Source organism: Callospermophilus lateralis, chromosome 6 (assembly GCF_048772815.1).
Source record: "Callospermophilus lateralis isolate mCalLat2 chromosome 6, mCalLat2.hap1, whole genome shotgun sequence".
NCBI lineage: Eukaryota > Metazoa > Chordata > Mammalia > Rodentia > Sciuridae > Callospermophilus > Callospermophilus lateralis.
Window position 1 is genome coordinate 102,621,729 of NC_135310.1, and position 19,855 is coordinate 102,641,583.

The window sequence follows — 19,855 nt, forward strand, 5'->3', positions numbered from 1 at the left end:
TGGGAAAATAACATCTTCAGAAAAAGAAAAAAAGGGGGTGGGGGGCTAGAAATGAGGAGAAACAAGTATGTGTATGTACAGAAGTGCTTGAATCAATCAGTACACATCCAAATAAAAAACTCAATATAGAAACCAAAAACAAAAAGGAAAACAACAACAAAAAAGGAAAAATCTTGGTGAAATGCTAAGAAATTAAGGAGTCATTTCCACTATCATGGACAAAACAGTCAGTGAATATATGTTCACTATGCCCAGCTGATTTTATTTTTGTTTCTTCTTGAGGTATGGTCTAAGCATCAATATGTGGGTTGTCGAGTCCTTCCTTTTTATTTTGTTGCTCATCGAGTTGAAGGTGGGGGTTTAAGACTTCCCAATTTCCCTTCTTGGGACATCAGTTTGGGTAAGACAAATGGTGAAGCCATTAGCTGGGGTAGATGGGCCTAGTAGTGGATCGGTGTGTTGAACAAGTTGGGCTGCAGCTGGGCAATGACACAACTGGCCATGACCTAGGGGCCTAGCTGGCCTGGGCCAGGTGGATCAGGGGCAGATGCTAGGTCCTGTGGACTAGTGGCAAAGATGTGTGCTGGGCCAGACAGGCCTGGCAGCCAGTTGGCAGCCTGGCTTGCAAGGCTATGGGCCACTGGTGAAGCCGTGGGCCTAGTAGGCTGAGCTGTAGTCCAAGGTCTGAGGGTTGGGAGACTGGGGACTCAAGGTCTGGAGGGCCCAAGTGAGTGCTAGACTGGTGCGGCACCTGGCACGTCTCTGATCCAGTGGGTGTGCTAGACTGGGGAGGGAGCCAGGGACAGAGCTGGTGGGCCTGGTGGGCAAGCCAAGAGCCAAGTACCCTCACACCCAACCTTCTAGTCTCCTGACCTGCTACAGCCAGCCCTGTCATCCCCTGCAAGCTGCAGGACTCATAGGGCTGGGGAGAATGGGTATCTCTCCAGCCTTTCTAACCTGTGTTCTCCTGGGAAAAATGCTCCTTTCTGACTTTCCAGGGTTTGCTTGGCCCAATAAAGCTCTTGCTAGACTCAGACAGGCCCACACAGACCTAGCTACAAACTCAGATTTGGGTTTCTAGTTTCTGTTTGCTCCGCTGCCTGTCTTTTTGTTCTTTGTGTATTCTCATTTTCTCAAAATAAATGTATGTTGCTCTGGTATTTAAAAAAAATATTGTATAGAGAGAATCTACTTTGTAAAAAGTTACTGTTTCTACCTCTAAACTAAATAAGAGAAAGTTGGTTTAGCACTTGCAAAAGTATCCCTGTTTGAACTCAGTGTCCATTACCTGGAACAGATAACCTGATCCAGGAACAAACTACAAAACACCAGACTTCTCAAATTCCACTTTCCTTAAGAATATATTTTTCTAGCTGTATGACTATGGGCCAATCATATGTTCTATTAATTTATCAAAAATAGTCATGTGGAGCACATCTATAATCTTACTGAGGCAGGAAGATCCAAGTTCAAGGCCAGACTCAGCAACTTAGACCCTGTCTCAAAAAAAAAAAAAAAAAAAAAAAAAAGAGTCATACCATGGACATCTGCCTTATCTTAGGCATGTGTTTTTTTTTTTTTCTTTTATAACTTGAAAATTGATGATGGGGATGAAAACCCAGTGACACAATCAGTCTTAACATATGAGCTCTCTAAAATGCCTCATACTGAATTGTGGGAACATTTTTTTTTTTTTTAATGTCAATATGAATTTGGAAGCAGATTTGAGTCAGATGAGCTTATTGAAGAGTTCCAGTCCTTAGGGATTCACTCTTCAACACACACTTGTATAGTATCTGGATGAAGTCAGAACATAGTTTCAACTAAATATAAAGATGAATACTGAAATAAGGCAGTGATTTTTAAGTCTTTGCTGGCTATCCTAGGACTGTTTATTAAATAATCTCACATTTTCAGTCAAATATATTTCCTTGAAAGAAACATTTATGATCTTTATTGGTTCAACAGTTTCAGACAAATCCAGAACAAGTTTTCACACTTTGAGCCTTAGTGCAAAGACACTATGTCATGCAGAAAATAAAATACTTATTCCGTAAAGCTCTCTCCTGATGCAATTAGATATTAAAATGATCAGGCAGAAGACAATTTATGTGATGGAAATTTGCTTGAAAAAGGACATGATTAAAACCTCTATTACGGTTGTTCATAACATAAATTTGCTCAAATAACTTATAATTTCAAAACAAAACACCCCAAGAATCAACTATCCCTTTAAATAAAAAAAAATAATCAATTTATACTCTTCTTCAAAGAATTCCAACAATTTAAAATAAGTTCCAATTCCATATATATATATATGTACATTTATAACTTAGGTGCTCTTTTGCACTATATACTTTTATTCATGCAACAGTGATGGGACTGGACTTGAGGCTCTACAGTGGTCTTTCCGAGAAAGCAGTATAGCTCCTTACTCTGGCAAAGAACAAGGGGGTGTACATCTTGTCAATCTCAAAAGCACTGACTGCAGTCTCACCAGTTGATCTGGAAAGAAAACACAAAATTATTAGTACTGGTATGGATTGGTAACATCTCCCAAAGGCTCAATTGTTGAAGGTTTGGTCACCAATGCAGCAATGTTCAAAGGTGGAGCTTATGGAAAGTGACTGAAATTATGAGAGGTCTGAGCTCATCAGTGGGTTAACTCACTGATGAACAATCTGATGGCATTATAGAGGGTGACAGAAACTATAGGAGGTGAGGCCTAGTTAGAGGCATGTCCTGGAAGGAAATTTCTTGTCTCTGGAACCTTCCTTTTTCTCTTTTTCTGCTTCCTGGCTGCCAAGAGGTGAGCAACCTTCCCTTGCCTCACCTCAGCCTAAGGCAATGGAGCTGTCCCACCATGGACTGATAACCTCTGAAACATAAATCTTTCCTCCTCAGTTATTTCTCATAGTGATGAAAAGCTGACTAACAGGAAAATTCCAACTCCTTTAGAAACCTTCTGTGTTTGTAGGGGTGAGTTTATTTTGTGCATCATTAACTTTTTAATTTTTAATTTATCTCAGTAAGTTCTAAGTAACTTAGGCACACTGTAGAACATTTAGAAAATTTAGGAAAGTATAAAGGTTACTACCACCCATATGAAGTACTTCTCATGCTTTTCCCAAGCACCTGTCTATGGAGGGATCATACTCCATCATTATTATGGTTTGGAGAGAAGGTGTTCCCCCAAAACTCCTGTTAATACAGGAATGTCTAGAGGTAAAATGATCGGAGTGTGAGAGCTGCAACATAATCATTCTGTCCTAGTTTGAATGGACTAGGTGCTACCTGTAGATAGGTGGGGGTCTGACTGGAGAGTTTGGTCACTGGGGACACGGCATAGAAAGGTTGTTCATTCAGAGGCCCCTTCCTCTCTCTGCTTCTTGACTCCATCATTACTCCTCTGGACACTTCTACCATGATGTGCTGCTGCACCTCAGGCCCAGAGCAATGAAGTTGGCTTCTATGGACTGAGACATGAGCCCCAAATAAACTTTTTCTCCCTCTAAGTTGTTCTTATGAGGTATTTTGGTCTCACAGTAATGAAAAAGTAAAACAGTAATCCTGTTTCCTCTACATTATACTGCCTGTCTGAACAATTTATTTAATTCTTCTTTCGGAGATTCAGGTTGTTTTTGGTATTTGGCAATCTTAAATTTTTTTTTTTTTTTTGGGGCTGGGGATGTGGCTCAAGTGGTAGCACGCTCGCCTGGCATGCGTGCGGCACGGGTTCGATTCTCAGCACCACATACAAACAAAGATGTTGTGTCCGCTGAAAACTAAAAAATAAATATTAAACAAAAAAAAAATGTTTTTTTTTTTGTGGTGCAGTGGATGGAACTGAGAGTCTCATGCATGCTAGGCAACTGTTCTATCACTGAGTTATAACCCCAGCCTTTTTCATTTTATCTTAAGAAAGGGTCTCACTCAATTGCCCAAGTTCACTTCAAACTTGGGATTCTCCTGCCTGAGCCTCATAAGTAGTTGGGATTATAGGTATATGCTACTGCACCCTACAATGTGGTACTTTTATTATGTCCTTCAAACATATTCCTAAATACTCCTAAGAGAATTTCTAAGATACATATAGATAATTTAAAACTCTTGTTAAAATATGTTTCAAAATAAATTATATTCCTAGAACAGAATACTTGCTTCCACAATGGAAAAATAACAGGTGAAGAAGAAGAAAAGCAAATGATAAATTATGCTACCACAGCCTTTTATTACACTCTTCCCACTAAAAAGAGACATAAGCAGAAAATTTAAGTGATTTTGCAAATATTTTTTTAAATATTTATTTATTTTTTTAGTTATCGGCAGACACAACATCTTTGTTGGTATGTGGTGCTGAGGATTGAACCCGGGCCGCACGCATGCCAGACAAGCGCACTACCGCTTGAGCCACATCCCCAGCCCAATTTTGCAAATATTAAAATAAATCAATGTGATCACTAGTAGCTTCAAACAACATCTATTATAATGTCCTTTTTGTCCTAAAGACAGATCCTAGTGAGTGCAGTGGCACTTGCCTACAATCCCAGCTACTTTAGAGGCAGAGGCAGGAGGACTGCAAGTTTGAAGCCAGCTTCAAGCAAGACCCTATCTCAAAAGGACTGAGGATGTAGCTCAGTGGTAAAGTGGCCCTGTATTTAATCCTCAATACTATCAAAACAATCAATAACCAGAACAAAACAAACAAACTAAAATACCTAATCCCAGTTTTCTATGGGTCAAGCATGAAATATAGCTATAACTTATTAGCTTGGTTCTACTTAATGGTTTTTCTTTCTTTGCACCAAATTACAAACAGAAGCAAAAGGACTGGTAGCTAAGGTATACAAAGAAAAATATTCTCAGTTGTCAGAGCTTATCCAAATAAGTAGGGAAAAGTCATTTGTAAGGTGGAAATATAACGAGGAAAGTTTTCAATAATATGGTCAAGATTGCAAACTTTCAGGATTTTGGATTCAATCTGAATGGTGAATCCTTAGTCATATACAGATATTCTTTCAAATCTACCACCTGCTAACTTTAATTTATCAACATGAGTTGGTATTTCACTTCCAATTCCTTTGTTTTATTTAACTTATTTCTGTACTGCTCCTTTTTCACACACATTCTTCAGTTCATTGATTATTCCATACAGGTTAAATCCTACCCCATAAGGACCTTTAAACACAAGTCACCTACTATGTTTGACTTTGAAGTACATGAAATCTTATTATTTTTCATTTTATTTCCATTGATTCATCTTAAGGAATTCTAAAAAATAATACTGAACTGTAGGAGAGGAAAAATGATCTGGAAATTTAAAAGTGCCTTGAGTATGCCAATGAATAAGTAAGTAATAAAATGCCAATTTCATTTCCATGATGGTAGTACCAATTCACTGTGAGAGTGCTCTGCATGCTCTACTTCTTCACTTAGGCTTAGCCTTTTTAGTTTTGGCCATTTTTTAGGTTTGCAGTAGTATTACATTGTGGTTTTGCTTTGTTATGCAAATTGAAAATATTTAAGAGTTTCCCGAGCTGGATATTAACTATACATTTATGCTAATTTTGGTACTTTTTATTGCATTCACCTACTTGTAGGTAATGTGACAAGAATGATGGATCCAGATGAGTTTGTTGAACCTCTGGTGGCCACTGGAACACAGCTGTAGCCCCACATGAAAACTGTGATCTGCTTCTTGTACAGGGACACGACGAAAATATCTATATTTGTAGTCAAGTGGTTTCTGTAAAAGAAAAGGTGCATGAGCAATAACAAACCTATTACACTTGTATATAAACATTTATGTGATATATTATGTAAGAGTAACACTGGAAGTAACCATATTTGCACAAAATAGAGAGCGGTCTTGGGCATCACTAATATAAAAGTGTACAAGTTCTTTGAAAAATGGCAGGCACTCTAAAAATATAAGGTTTCCCCCATCATCATAATAACTCCATGTGTTAAACACGACAGCATTATTTCTACTAATGACTGAAGAAAAGAAGATCCAGAAAGGTCAAATTAACCAAAGTTAAACTACCATTCCTTAAACCTACTACTTCCTTCTACTAAAAAACACTAGGAATATTTTATTAGAATGTGATAAACTGGTACAAGCTGCAGAAAAAGCGCAGAGTAAAACTTAATGAAGAAATAGATGTGCAAAGTTCATTAAATCACACTTTTGTAAATGCTAAAGCACAAAAATGGAAACACTGTGAATGGTTTCGTTATAAAAGAAAACTGACAATCTTCATGGTATTTCCTAAACACTTTTATTAGACAGAGTCTAAACAACTAGAGTCTTATAATTCCCAATTTTGACTCAGAACACTCATGGTTGTAGTCAAAGCAGTTATCTCTGTTCCTTAGACTGCTGCCCTGCATTCTCAGGGAGGCAGAGAAGCCAATGACAGGTGGTTACAAGCAGAGAGGACTCACAGATGAAATGCTGCCCTATTTTGATACGTGAGGCTAGAGAAGAGGGATTTCATACAACAAATTCCTTTCGAAACCTACTATTTACAAAGGCAATAGGCAAATACTTATTCTACTTACCTACCAACTGATTTCTTACATACACATTATGTTTTTTAACCAAGATTTAAAAAAATACATAAGGAGAAAGTTGTATACAAAATTAGGTCTTCAATCTGTTAAGAGAATTTAAAATACTCTAGAATACAGAATATATCAGTAATCACATTTGCTTAGCATTTTTTTTTTCTGCAAGAACAGGAGGAAGAAAAGCAGATTTCTAGTAGAAACTGAAATTGGGCTGGGGATATGGCTCAATCGGTAGTGCGCTCGCCTGGCATGCGTGCAGCCCGGGTTCGATCCGCAGCACCACATACAAACAAAGATGTTGTGTCTGCCGAGAACTAAAAAAATAAAATATTAAAATTAAAAAAAAAAAAAAAACCAAAAAAACCCCTGAAATTCTCTCCAAGATACCTTTATATATACTATATGGTTAACTTAGAAAGAAAAAAACCTCTATGATTCAAAGTGAGAAGAGATAGAAAATATATTCAGGTTTAATTTTTTCACAGGAGATTTTTGGCTTTACCTTTCATGTATAAAATCACTAGACTAAAAAAAGGAAACTCTCTAGCTCCCCTCATATACTTTAAGTTGCCATATATTTTGTGAAGTAGTATAATAAAACAGTACTTTATTCTGAGAATGCTTGAATGAATAGTTAAATAAGAAAATTCTCAATTCCACCTTGCATACTCACTTCTTCTTTTTTCTTAGTTATTACAGCAAATACTTTGGTCTGATTGTCTGTATCTTGTGACAAGCGATAATGACCCAGCAGAATTGCATCGGTTCTAAAAAATAAAAAACAACACTTTACTTAAATACTCACAGTAACTGATAAATAATCTAGGAAGTTATGAATTACAATAGCATTTACTCAACTTGCCTAAAGACAATCAGGTTATAAGTGAACCTTGATTCCAAGTCCCCCCAAACCTACTAAAGTATATTCTCTTGGAAGAGGCCCTGGTATTTTCACAACTGTCTTCCCCACCCCGATGATTGTTTTTATGATTATCCAGGATTAATCATCCATATTAATGTAAGCACTAGCTTACATGAACCTGAAAATGTGAACTGCATAGAAAGTTACAAAAAAATACTACCTGGTATTCCTAGTTCTTAGACGCGGAACAATGGACTGAGGCTCTTCAGGGGTTGTCAACATCATCACATGGCCATCAGGAAAGAATCTTATGTATCTACATAAAAAGAAAAATCAACAGGCTGGGGTTGTGGCTCAGTGACAGAGTACTTGCCTAGCACGTGTGAGGCACTGGGTTTGATCCTCAACACCACATTAAAATAAGTACATAAAATAAAGGTATTGTGTCCATCTACAACTACAAAATATTAAAAAAAAAAAAAGAAAAAGGAAAATAAAAAAATCAAAGCATACTATACACACAAAGCATAAAACAAGTCCTGATTTTTCAGTATCTAAACCTGTTCATAGTTTTGAAACCAAAACTGAAATACCATGGGCCAAAAAACTGAAAAAATATCACTGAAGCAAATTTGATGGACAATCTGTTAGTCCAGTGACAAAGAACTAAAGGCATTTTTTTTTTTTTCCCATTTCCCTTAGGGGGAACTGGTAAACTTAATTTCACTCACTGAATAAAAATGAAATATTGCTCTTTTATTAAAGTTCTATGCTTTTCTAAAGCACTAATTAATGTCACACAAAAAGTAAAATCTGATAATTAATACATACATCTATTTCTCAATGACAGTAATATTTGGTGAATTGTGAATAACTATGGCTGGATAAAAAGCTATTTAAGGGCTGGGGTTGTGGCTCAGGGGCAGAGCACTTGCCTAGAATATGTGAGGCACTGGGTTCGATTCTCAGCACCACATATAAATAAATAAAATAAAGATCCACTGACAAAAAAAATTTTTTTAAATAAAAAAAAGCTATTTGAAAAGGTAAATAGGTAAAGCCATGACAAAAGAAAAAGAGAGCTTGAAAATATATTTAGAGGCCAGAAGGAATTATATAATTTACATTAAACTTTTGGTTTGAGTGCAGTTTCTATGTCATAACACTGGATAAAAACACCAAGGGGCTTTTGTGGATAAACCAAATGTGACAAAGAACAGACCAAATAACTATTGAGCTAATACTTGGAGAGAGAATTTTCCACTCACTCAGTTTACTACAGTTGTACCTGTAATATTCCACTTGGTGCCAGGCTCTATAGAAACCATCAAGAGACTGTTCCCCTTGACGAATATATGTAGTTTTACTGATATACACGCCTATTAACAACAAAAAAATTTTAAAAGCACATAAATAAAACTTTAAAAGTTACAATCATAACACATATCCAGCTTTATTTTTATTGTGTTTCCTTTAAATATGCTCATAGTACTTATATTTATTACAGAAAATTAAAATCATGTAATTATCAAATACATCACATATCATTATTTCTCCTGGGTTCTAGGGTCCAACTTACCATCAAATCGAACACGAGGCCGTTCTAAAAACATCTCTCTCCATGATGAGTAAGGAACAAGTTTAATACAGCTTCTGCCCCACACTTTCAGGCAGGCCAGACGCCATATTTCAGGGTCTCTAGGTTTAAAAAAAAAAAAAGGACAACATCAAATATAAAAAGGTAACCTATAGGTAGCCATAAAAATTTTTGCTATCAGCTATCCTTTTTTCAACAAGTATTTATTAAGCACCTGCGTGGCACAGTTCCAAGGGAGAATAAAAGGCAAGGGAAAGGTTCTGCTCCTTTAATGATAAGAAAGTAAAAAGTAAAATGAGAGAGAAAACTTTCAGGCAGTATACTCAGTACAAAAATTCAATTGACAAAGTAGAATAAGTGGACAGGAATGATAATGTGTTGAGGAAACAGACTACTTCAGAGAGAATGGCTGGGAGAGGTCTCTGGGAAGGTATTGCAGGGATGGGAAAGAGTACGCTGCGCAGCAACCACAATAAGTACAAGGCTCAGAGGCCAAAGGGTGACCTGTGGGCTCAGCTAAGAGTCAGAAGTAGCATGTGGCTGCAGCAAGGTGAGAAGAGACTACGTAATCTAACAGGTAGTAAGGAGCAGATGAGGTAAGTGCCTTATAGCAGGGAGTGATTATTTATACAAGATGGAAGCCAATGGAACATTTTATGCATGATTTATGTTTTTAAAAGATCACTGTGGTGGGGGTCGGGTTGTGGCTCAGTGGTAGAGTGCTTGCCTAGCATGGTGAGGCACTGGGTTCGATTCTCAGCACCATATACACATAAATAAAATAAAAGTCCATCAATAGTAAAAAAATAAAAAATAAATAAAAGATCACTGTGGGAGTGTCAGGCATGGTGGTGCATGCCTAATCCCAGAGACTTGGGAGGTTATGGCAGGAGGATCACAAGTTCAAGGCCAGCATGAGCAATGTAGCAAGACCCCATCTCAAAATGAAAAATTAAAATGGCTCAGTGGTAAAGAGTCCTTATTTTGTACCCCCTAAAAAGACATCACTGTGGGAGAGAGGGCATATCAAGATGGTAGAACAAGACTCTGATAAATTTAACAGAAATTGAATGAAAAAAATCTGAAATCCTGAGCTGAAAAATACAATGGATGACACAATTCAACAGAGCATCAACAGAAGAAGTGATCAAGCAGAAGAATCTGTGAAGATAGGTAATTTGAACAGTCAAGAAGAGGAAAAAAGAAAAGAATGAAGGTAGGTTAGGAAACTTATGGGATAGTATCAAAAGAGCAAATGTAGTAATTAGTGGTGCTCAAAAGAGTAGAGAATGGGAAAAGAATAGAAAGCTTTTCTTTCCTTCTTTTTCTTTGCTGACGATTGAACCCAGAGCCTTGCAAGTACCAGGCAAGTGCTCTTCCACTCAGCTACATCCCCAGCCCTGGTAAAGACCTTATTTAAAGAAATAACAGTAGACAACTTTCCAAACCTGGAGAAAGATAAATATCCAGGTATGTGAAGTTCAAAAAATTCCAATCAGATACAAATCCAAATAAGACTCTTTCATGACATATCATAATCAAACTGTTAAAGATCAAAAGGAGATACTGAAATCAGAAAAAAAAAATAAAAGGAAAGAAAGAAAAAAAAAAAAAAGCAAATGACTTGTGAGGAAGTTCCAATATGCCTCGCAGCAGACGATTCAACAGAAACTTTAAAGACCAAGAGAATGAAGGACAATATAGTTCGAGTGCTAAAAGGAAAACAAAAACAAAACCAACAATCTGCCAGTTGAAGACGAAGGATCCAAAATGGCTAGAGAGGTGCTCTGCATGCAACTCTACCACAGAGAAGAAGGGCAATCAAGGAAAACCTATATTTCAAGGAGAGTGATTATAGAAGAACTCTGGAAATGAGCAAGGAAGTGATGAGAACTCTAAACAGCATTGAGAATTAGAAAGGCAACATGGAGAAAAGAACAAAGTAAATTACAACTTCAATCCTAGTGTCCAGTCCGAGGAGCTCCACACTGCTAATAAAAGGGAAGCAGGAAATACCAGCAACTGCTATCGCACCAGGAGACTGGTATCCTAACTGCAAACTTCCATGGTCCTTACAAGCTTTAAGTACAATCTGGGAAGCTGGCTAAGAGTGGCTGCCCTTCTCCTAAAAGGGAACTCACATTGGATGTCCCCTACCCTCCAAAACCCCCAAGCTGCTACAACACCTATGGCAAGATTCCACCCTGCCTTAGGTGCCATCAGTTCTGGTTTTCTATAGCACAGCAGAGTAACTACTGGTTAAAAAATGATTTATGCTATTTAAAAATGACTAGAAATATGAAATTCCCAGCACATAAAAATAATTTATATTTGAGGAGATGGAAGAGATTATTACCCCAATTTGATTGAGGTACACTGTATACATGTATGTGGAGATGGAAGTGCTTATTACCCCAATTTGATTGAGGTACACTGTATACATGTATCGGGTTACTATAATATACATTGTAAAGAAGTACGTTTCAATTTAAAAAGGGGGCATAACAAGATGACACTTGAATTAAGATTTTCCTGTAATCTCTTTCTATAGAAATACCAAACTGTTCACAGCTACTTATGCACCAAACTACCTTCAAGTGCTAAGAAAATCAGGTGCCTGCAGTATAACAAAATGGAAAAAAAGCATTGAAGAAGGAAAAGAGATGCCCTTGTCACACCTGCCAACTCCAAGCAGCTCTACATGGACAGAGAATTAAGACCAGGCCTTGAACTTAAAATCTAGTACCAGGCCTGCCATGGTGAAACCCAGGCTGGGCAAAAACCCAACCCCTACTGTCAGGACAACACCCAGGACTGAGCCTATGGAATTGATTTAGGTCAGGAGGCCGACTCCCGCTACCACTTTTCCTTACGTGATAAAGAGGAGAGCAAGACTTTACTCACTGGAAAGTACGGTACAAAAGCTAGCAGAGCCTTGGAGTCTAGTACCAGTCCTGCTGAGGTGATACCAAACACTGGGGTAGAAACTGAAGGCCTTATACACAGGCCACACCTCACAGATGGAGACTCTAGACCAGCCCTGGCGCTTGGTGGAGACCTGTGTGCCAATAATACACTTGAGTTTTGCCCTACATCAGTTCCAGCCTTAGAATGGACCATAGGCACACCCAGTGCAGGCTACTTGCAGCTGGGAGACTTAGGTACAACCCAGCTCAACACCAGCCTTGACAGACAAGGGGTTATCTCCACTAGCCATCTCTCCAACCCTGGGTAGCACAGTTATCACCAGGCCAGTGCTCCAGAAGGGGGAGCACTGCTCCAGCACAAAGCAGAGACCTGCATCCCAGTGGGATGAACTATGTTTTGGCCGGCATCACTGCCAGCTGTGGCATGGGCCCTAGTGCACCCTTGAGCTATTCAGGTCCTTGTGGATGTGAGACTCAGGCACAACTCATCTTACCATCAGCCTGGATTGGAGAAGTCTGCCTTCAACAATACTACCCCAACTATGGGCAGCATAGCATGGTGTAAGACCCCACATGCTGGGGATAGGACAGTTCAGTAAGCACAAGAGTTTGTGATAGATCTCAGTACTGGATAATTTAAAACCCGATACTCAGCAGATCCTAATGGTCCCTATCCTTAGGCCTTCTTGTGGATGGAACCTGTGGAATAGTTCCAATGCATGGGTAAGACACATAGCCCCAGTCCATCAGATTGCTATTCCAGCTGGCATCACTTGTGACAAATTGCAGTGATCTTGGGCCACAAATCTACCTCAGCAATAGGCAGCCCATAGCAATGTGGGCCACTGCCCTACTCCAGTGTTACTGCTAATCTTTGCAGGCTGTGATCTCAAGGATATGAGACAGCATGGCAGCATGGGTGACCACACCATGATGTAGGAGCACAGGGATGGTCCACATATGATAGCCTGCATCCTGAATTCCCACACACAACAGACAAAACACTGCACCCTCCGAGTAGTCAGCTGCAGGCCCCTGAGGTGGCAAACCATAACCAGCTGGTGGGTAGTCCATGGGAACTAGGGAAGTGACTCCTGTGCCCTAGCAACTCTGGAGGGATCCACAGTCAAAGAATGATGAACACCTGCTAAATGTCAAATGAAATCCAAACCAAGATTCAACAAGAATTTTCTTCACCTTTGCATGGTTTATTATAAATAACTCTAATGTCAACTTAGATCACATATATCATCCTCTAACTTGATTAACAATTATTACCCTAAAGGCCAATATTGCATTTTACCTTTAATCCATTTGATTGTATATCTTCTTCTTCTTCTTCTTTTTTTTTTTTGGTTGAAAACAGGGACACTTCACCTCTAAGCTACATTCCCAGCCCTTTTTACTTTTTGAGACAGGGTCTTGCTAAGTTGCTTGCACCTTGCTAAGTTGCGGACATTGACCTTGAACTTGTGATCCTTCTGCCTCAGCCTCCCAAGTTGCTGGGATGATAGGCATGCTCCACAGTGCCTGGCTGAATGCATGTTCTCTAATTATTTAAAGCATTAATTGGAATCAACCTTTCTATCTTTGTTTATTTGTCCTCTTATATTATCTGCTACTACCACAAACAGCCACCATTCATTTCTGCTTTCTACTTTGGTGTACATTATTCTTTTCTATCTCTCTTTTTTTACCCAATCTTTCTTCTTCCCTCCTTTTAGTCCTCATTTAATGTTATAGCAATTTTGCTAAATTTAATAACTTATTTTTCAACCTATCCCAGAACTTTACTACAAAGTTTATACCTGGATTTGAGGAACTGGGAGAACAGTATCAACAAGCTTTTTGGTTTTCCTAAGTTTGAACAATATGAGGCTTGGCTCTCAAGTGATTGTAGTAAATAGGGTTCAGTGGCACCTCTCAAAGTGGTGCTGATAATGGATCAAGCAGTGGTCACACACTGACTTAAAACATCAATAAATGGATATTCACCCAACCTAGGGCTCTTAAGAGAAAGAAATTCACAGAGTAGAAGTGATAACTATTCCAGGAGATAGGTAAAATTGAGAGCCAATAATGCTTCAACAACTGACTCCATTGACACCACAGTGGAGGAAATGTCAGAGAAAGAATTTAGAAAGTTCATAATTAAAATGTTGTATAAGCTAAAAGAAGATGTAAACAATAAAATTAGAGAGAAAATACAGGAAGTGAAAGATTACTTTCAATGAAGAGAGATTCTGAGAACCAAACAGAAATCCTGGAAATGAAAGAGTCAAAGAAAGCCAATTAAAAATTCAACGAAAAGCATCACCTATAAATTAGACAATTTTGAAGACAGATTTTCAGGTATATAATCGTGAAAATAAAGCCAACCATAAAGATGTTAAGAGACTATGACCAGAATATTCAAGAAATCCGGGATAACATCAAGGGGCCAAATTTAAGCCAGGCATCGTCGTAGCATGTCTCTATAATCCCAGCATCTTGAGAGGCTGAGGTAAGAGGATTACAAGTCCAAAGTCGGTCTCAGCAACTTGGTGGCCCTAAGCAACTTAGGAAACCCCATCTCAAAATAGAAAATAAAAAGGGCTAAGGACATGCTCAATGATTAAGTGCCCCTGGGGTCAATCCCCCATACAAAAACAAACAAACAAACAAAAAAGCCAAATTTAAGACTTATTGGGATAGATGAAGGCTCTGAAAAACAAAATAATGGGATACACAATCTTTTCAATGAAATAATATCTGGAATTCTTCCAAACCTTAAGAATGAGATGGAAATTCAGATATAAATAGCATATAGGACTCCAAATATATAAAATCACAACAGATCTACTCTAAGACACATAATAAAAATGCCTAACATACAGAGTAAGGATAGAATTTTAACAACTGCAAGAGAAAAGCAGCTGGTCACATTTAGAGGTAAACCAATGCAGATTTCAACTGATTTCTCAACCCAGATCCTAAACACCAGGAGGGTTTGAAATAACATATACTTTGCTCTGAGAGAAAATGAATGCCAACTAAGAATACTATACCTAGGCAAAAGCTAACTTCAGAATTTAAGATGAAATAACCTTCCATGATAAACTGAAGCTAAAAGAATTCATAACCAGGAAGACTGCACTACAAAACATACTCAAATATTTCATGAAGTAATTAAAAAAACCCCACAGTGATGAATAGTCAATTAAAGGAGAATAAAGTCCAACATAGAAATACATCAAATGGCACAAATAAAGAGCATCTCTGCATAACAATACTGGATGTAAATGGTCTAAGCTCTTTAATCAAAAGACATATATTGACAGATTGGATTAAAAAACAAGACTTAACAATATCGTTTATCAACTCACAGGCACAGACATCCACAGTCTGAAAGTGAAGGATGAGAAAAGACATACAATGCAAAAGGAACTTGAAAACAAGCAAGAGTAGCTACTCTTTTACCAGACAAAGTTGATAGTAAATATTTATGTCCCAAACAATGGTACATCTATATATATATAACAAATCCTTCTCTTTTTTTTTAATTGGTTGTTCAAAACATTACAAAGCTCTTGACATATCATATTTCATACATTAGATTCAAGTGGGTTATGAACTCCCCCTTTTACCTCAAATACAGATTGCAGAATCACATCGGTTACACATCTACAGTTTTATATAATGCCCTATTAGTAACTGTTGTATTCTGTTACCTTTCCTATTCTCTACTATCCCCCCTCCCCTCCCCTCCCCTCCCATCTTCTCCCTCTACCCCATCTACTGTAATTCATTTCTCTCCTTGTTTATTTTCCCATTCCCCTCACAACCTCTTATATGTAATTTTGTTTAACAATGAGGGTCTCCCTCCATTTCCATGCAATTTCCCTTTTCTCTCCCTTTCCCTCCCACCTCATGTCTCTCTTTAATGTTAATCTTTTCTTCCTGCTCTTCCTCCCTGCTCTGTTCTTAGTTGCTCTCATTATATCAAAGAAGACATTTGGTATTTGTTTTTTAGAGATTGGCTAGCTTCATTAAGCATAATCTGCTCTAGTGCCATCCATTTCCCTGCAAATTCCATGATTTTGTCATTTTTTAGTGCTGCGTAATACTCCATGGTGTATAAATGCCACATTTTTTTTATCCATTCATCTATTGAAGGGCATCTGGATTGGTTCCACAGTCTAGCTATTGTGAATTGTGCTGCTATGAACATCGATGTGGCAGTATCCCTATAGTACGCTCTTTTAAGGTCTTCAGGGAATAGTCCGAGAAGGGCAATAGCTGGGTCAAATGGTGGTTCCATTCCCAACTTTCCCAGGAATCTCCATACTGCTTTCCAAATTGGCCGCACCAGTTTGCAGTCCCACCAGCAATGTACAAGAATACCCTTTTCCCCACATCCTCGCCAGCACTTGTTGTTTGACTTCATAATGGCTGCCAATCTTACTGGAGTGAGATGGTATCTTAGGGTGGTTTTGATTTGCATTTCTCTGACTGCTAGAGATGGTGAACATTTTTTCATGTACTTGTTGATTGATTGTATGTCCTCCTCTGAGAAGTGTCTGTTCAGGTCCTTGGCCCATTTGTTGATTGGGTTATTTGCTATCTTATTGTCTAATTTTTTCAGTTCTTTGTATACTCTGGATATTAGGGCTCTATCTGAAGTGTGAGGAGTAAAAATTTGTTCCCATGATGTAGGCTCCCTATTTACCTCTCTTATTGTTTCTCTTGCTGAGAAAAAACTTTTTAGTTTAAGTAAGTCCCACTTGTTGATTCTTGTTATTAAATCTTGTGCTATGGGTGTCCTATTAAGGAATTTGGAGCCCGACCCCACAATATGTAGATCAGAGCCAACTTTTTCTTCTATCAGACACAGAGTCTCTGATTTGATATCAAGCTCCTTGATCCATTTTGAGTTAACTTTTGTGCATGGCGAGAGGAGGGGATTCAGTTTCATTTTGTTGCATATGGATTTCCAGTTTTCCCAACACCATTTGTTGAAGATGCTATCCTTCCTCCATTGCATGCTTTTAGCCCCTTTATCAAATATAAGATAGTCGTAACTTTGTGGATTGGTCTCTGTGTCCTCTATTCTGTACCATTGGTCCACCCGCCTGTTTTGGTACCAGTACCATGCTGTTTTTGTTACTATTGCTCTGTAATATAGTTTGAAATCTGGTATCGCTATACCGCCTGATTCACACTTTCTGCTTAGAATTGCTTTTGCTATTCTGGGTCTTTTATTTTTCCATATGAATTTCATGATTGCTTTATCTATTTCTACAAGAAATGCCATTGGGATTTTGACTGGCATTGCATTAAACCTATAGAGAACTTTTGGTAATATCGCCATTTTGATGATGTTAGTTCTGCCTATCCATGAACAGCGTATATTTTTCCATCTTCTAAGATCTTCTTCTACTTCTCTTTTTAGGGTTCTGTGGTTTTCATTGTATAAATCTTTCACCTCTTTTGTTAGGTTGATTCCCAAGTATTTTATTTTTTTTTGAGAATATTGTTAATGGAGTGTTTTTCCTCATTTCCAATTCAGAAGTTTTGTTGCTGATATACAAAAATGCCTTTGATTTATACGTGTTGATTTTATATCCTGCCACTTTGCTGAATTCATTTATTAGTTCTAGTAGTTTTTTTGTAGACCCTTTTGGGTCTTCTAGGTATAGAATCATGTCGACCGCAAATAGTAATAATTTAAGTTCTTCTTTTCCTATTTTTATGCCTTTAATTTCTTTCATTTGTCTAATTGCTCTGGCCAGTGATTCGAGAACCATATTGAATAGAAGTGGTGATAGAGGACATCCCTGTCTTGTTCCAGATTTTAGAGGGAATGCCTTCAATTTTTCTCCATTCAGAATGATGCTAGCCTGAGGCTTAGCATAGATAGCTTTTACAATATTGAGGTAAGTTCCTGTTATCCCTAGTTTTTCTAATGTTTTGAACATAAAGAGATGCTGTACTTTGTCAAATGCTTTTTCTGCGTCTATCGAGATGATCATATGGTTCTTAAGTCTATTGATGTGATGAATAACATTTATTGATTTCTGTATATTGAACCATCCTTGCATCCCAGGATGAATCCTACTTGATCATGGTGCACAATTTTTTTGATGTGCCTTTGTATCCGATTCGCCAGAATTTTATTGAGGATTTTTGCATCTAAGTTCATCAGAGATATTGGTCTGTAGTTTTCTTTCTTTGAGGTATCTCTGTCTGGTTTCGGAATCAGGGTGATGTTGGCCTCATAGAATGAATTTGGAAGAGCTCCCTCTTTTTCTATTTCCTGAAATAACTTGAAAAGTATTGGTATTAATTCTTCTTTAAAGGTTTTGTAAAACTCCGCTGTATACCCATCCAGTCCTGGGCCTTTCTTGGTTGGTAGTCTTTTGATTGCTTCTTCTATTTCATCCATTGATATTGGTCTGTTCAAATTGTGTGTATCCTCCTGACTCAGTCTGGGCAAATCATATGACTTAAGAAATTTATCAATGTCTTCACTATCTTCTATTTTATTGGAATATAGGTTTTCAAAATAATTTCTAATTGTCTTTTGTATTTCTGTAGCATCTGTTGTGATATTGCCTTTATCATCCCGTATATTAGTAATTTGAGTTCTCTCTCTTCTTCTCTTCGTTAGCATGGCTAAGGGTCTGTCGATCTTATTTATTTTTTCGAAGAACCAACTTTTAGTTTTGTTAATTTTTTAAATAGTTTCTTTTGTTTTAATTTCGTTGATTTCCACTCTGATTTTAATTATTTCTTGCCTTCTGCTACATTCGCTGTTGTTTTGCTCTTCCTTTTCTAGGGCTTTTAGATGAAGTGTGAGCTCATTTATTTGTTGGTTTTTCCTTTTTTTGAGGAATGACCGCCAGGTGATGAATTTCCCTCTTAAAACTGCTTTCATTGTGTCCCATAGATTCCGATATGTTGTGTCTGTATTTTCATTTATCTCTAAGAATTTTCTGATTTCCTCCTTTATGTCTTCTGTAACCCATTGATCATTCAGTAAAATATTGTTCATTTTTCATGTGATGTAGGATTTTTCCTTCCTTCTTTTATCACTGATTTCCAGTTTCATTCCATTATGATCAGATCAAATGCACGGTATTATCTCCACCCCTTTATATTTACTGAGGGTTGCCCTATGGCATAATTTATGGTCTATTTTTGAGAAGGATCCATGTGCTGCTGAGAAAAAAGTATATCTACTTGATGATGGTTGATAATATTCTATATATGTCAGTTAAGTCTAGGTTATTGATTGTGATATTGAGTTCTACAGTTTCTTTATTCAACTTTTGTTTGGAGGATCTGTCCAATGGTGAGAGAGGTGTGTTGAAGTCACCCATAATTATTGCGTTGTGGTCTATTTGATTCTTGAACTTGAGGAGAATTTGTTTTATGAACGTCACAGCACCATTATTTGGTGCATAAATATTGATAATTGTTATGTCTTGTTGGTGAATGGTTCCTTTTAACAGTATATAATGTCCTTCCTTATCCCTTTGGATTAACTTAGTCTTGAAGTCGAGTTTATTCGATATGAGGATGGCCACCCCTGCTTGCTTCCAAGGACCATGTGCATGGTATATTTTTTCCCCACCCTTTCACCTTCAGCCTGTGTATGTCTTTTTCAATCAGATGTGTCTCCTGGAGGCAGCATATTGTTGGATTTGTTTTTTTAATCCATGTTACCAGTCTATGTCGCTTTATTGGAGAGTTTAAGCCATTAACGTTTAGAGTTACTATTGATATATGCTTTGTACTTCCAGCCATATTTGATTATTTATCTTTTTTTTTTTAAATTTAGTTTGTTTTTCCATGATTAGCTTTCCCCCCCGCCCTCTGTCTTTACCGAGGCACTTCCCACTGATGGTTTTGGTT

At 37.7% G+C, this 19,855-nt stretch overlaps 1 protein-coding gene across 2 annotated transcripts in view; it reads right to left on the reverse strand.

The window, feature by feature from the left end:
* Window positions 1–1,924: 1,924 nt before the first annotated feature.
* Window positions 1,925–19,855, reverse strand: part of Fbxo9 (F-box protein 9) — a 49,587-nt gene continuing 31,656 nt past the window's right edge. For both annotated transcript variants that reach the window (XM_076858591.1, XM_076858590.2), the window contains exons 8-13: window positions 9,015–9,133; window positions 8,724–8,814; window positions 7,656–7,751; window positions 7,247–7,340; window positions 5,595–5,746; window positions 1,925–2,505 (exon numbers count right to left, since the gene is read on the reverse strand). In XM_076858591.1, coding sequence (XP_076714706.1) covers window positions 2,397–2,505; window positions 5,595–5,746; window positions 7,247–7,340; window positions 7,656–7,751; window positions 8,724–8,814; window positions 9,015–9,133 — 661 coding nt within the window. In that variant the 3' untranslated portion in view covers window positions 1,925–2,396. The remainder of the gene's footprint in view (window positions 2,506–5,594; window positions 5,747–7,246; window positions 7,341–7,655; window positions 7,752–8,723; window positions 8,815–9,014; window positions 9,134–19,855) is intronic.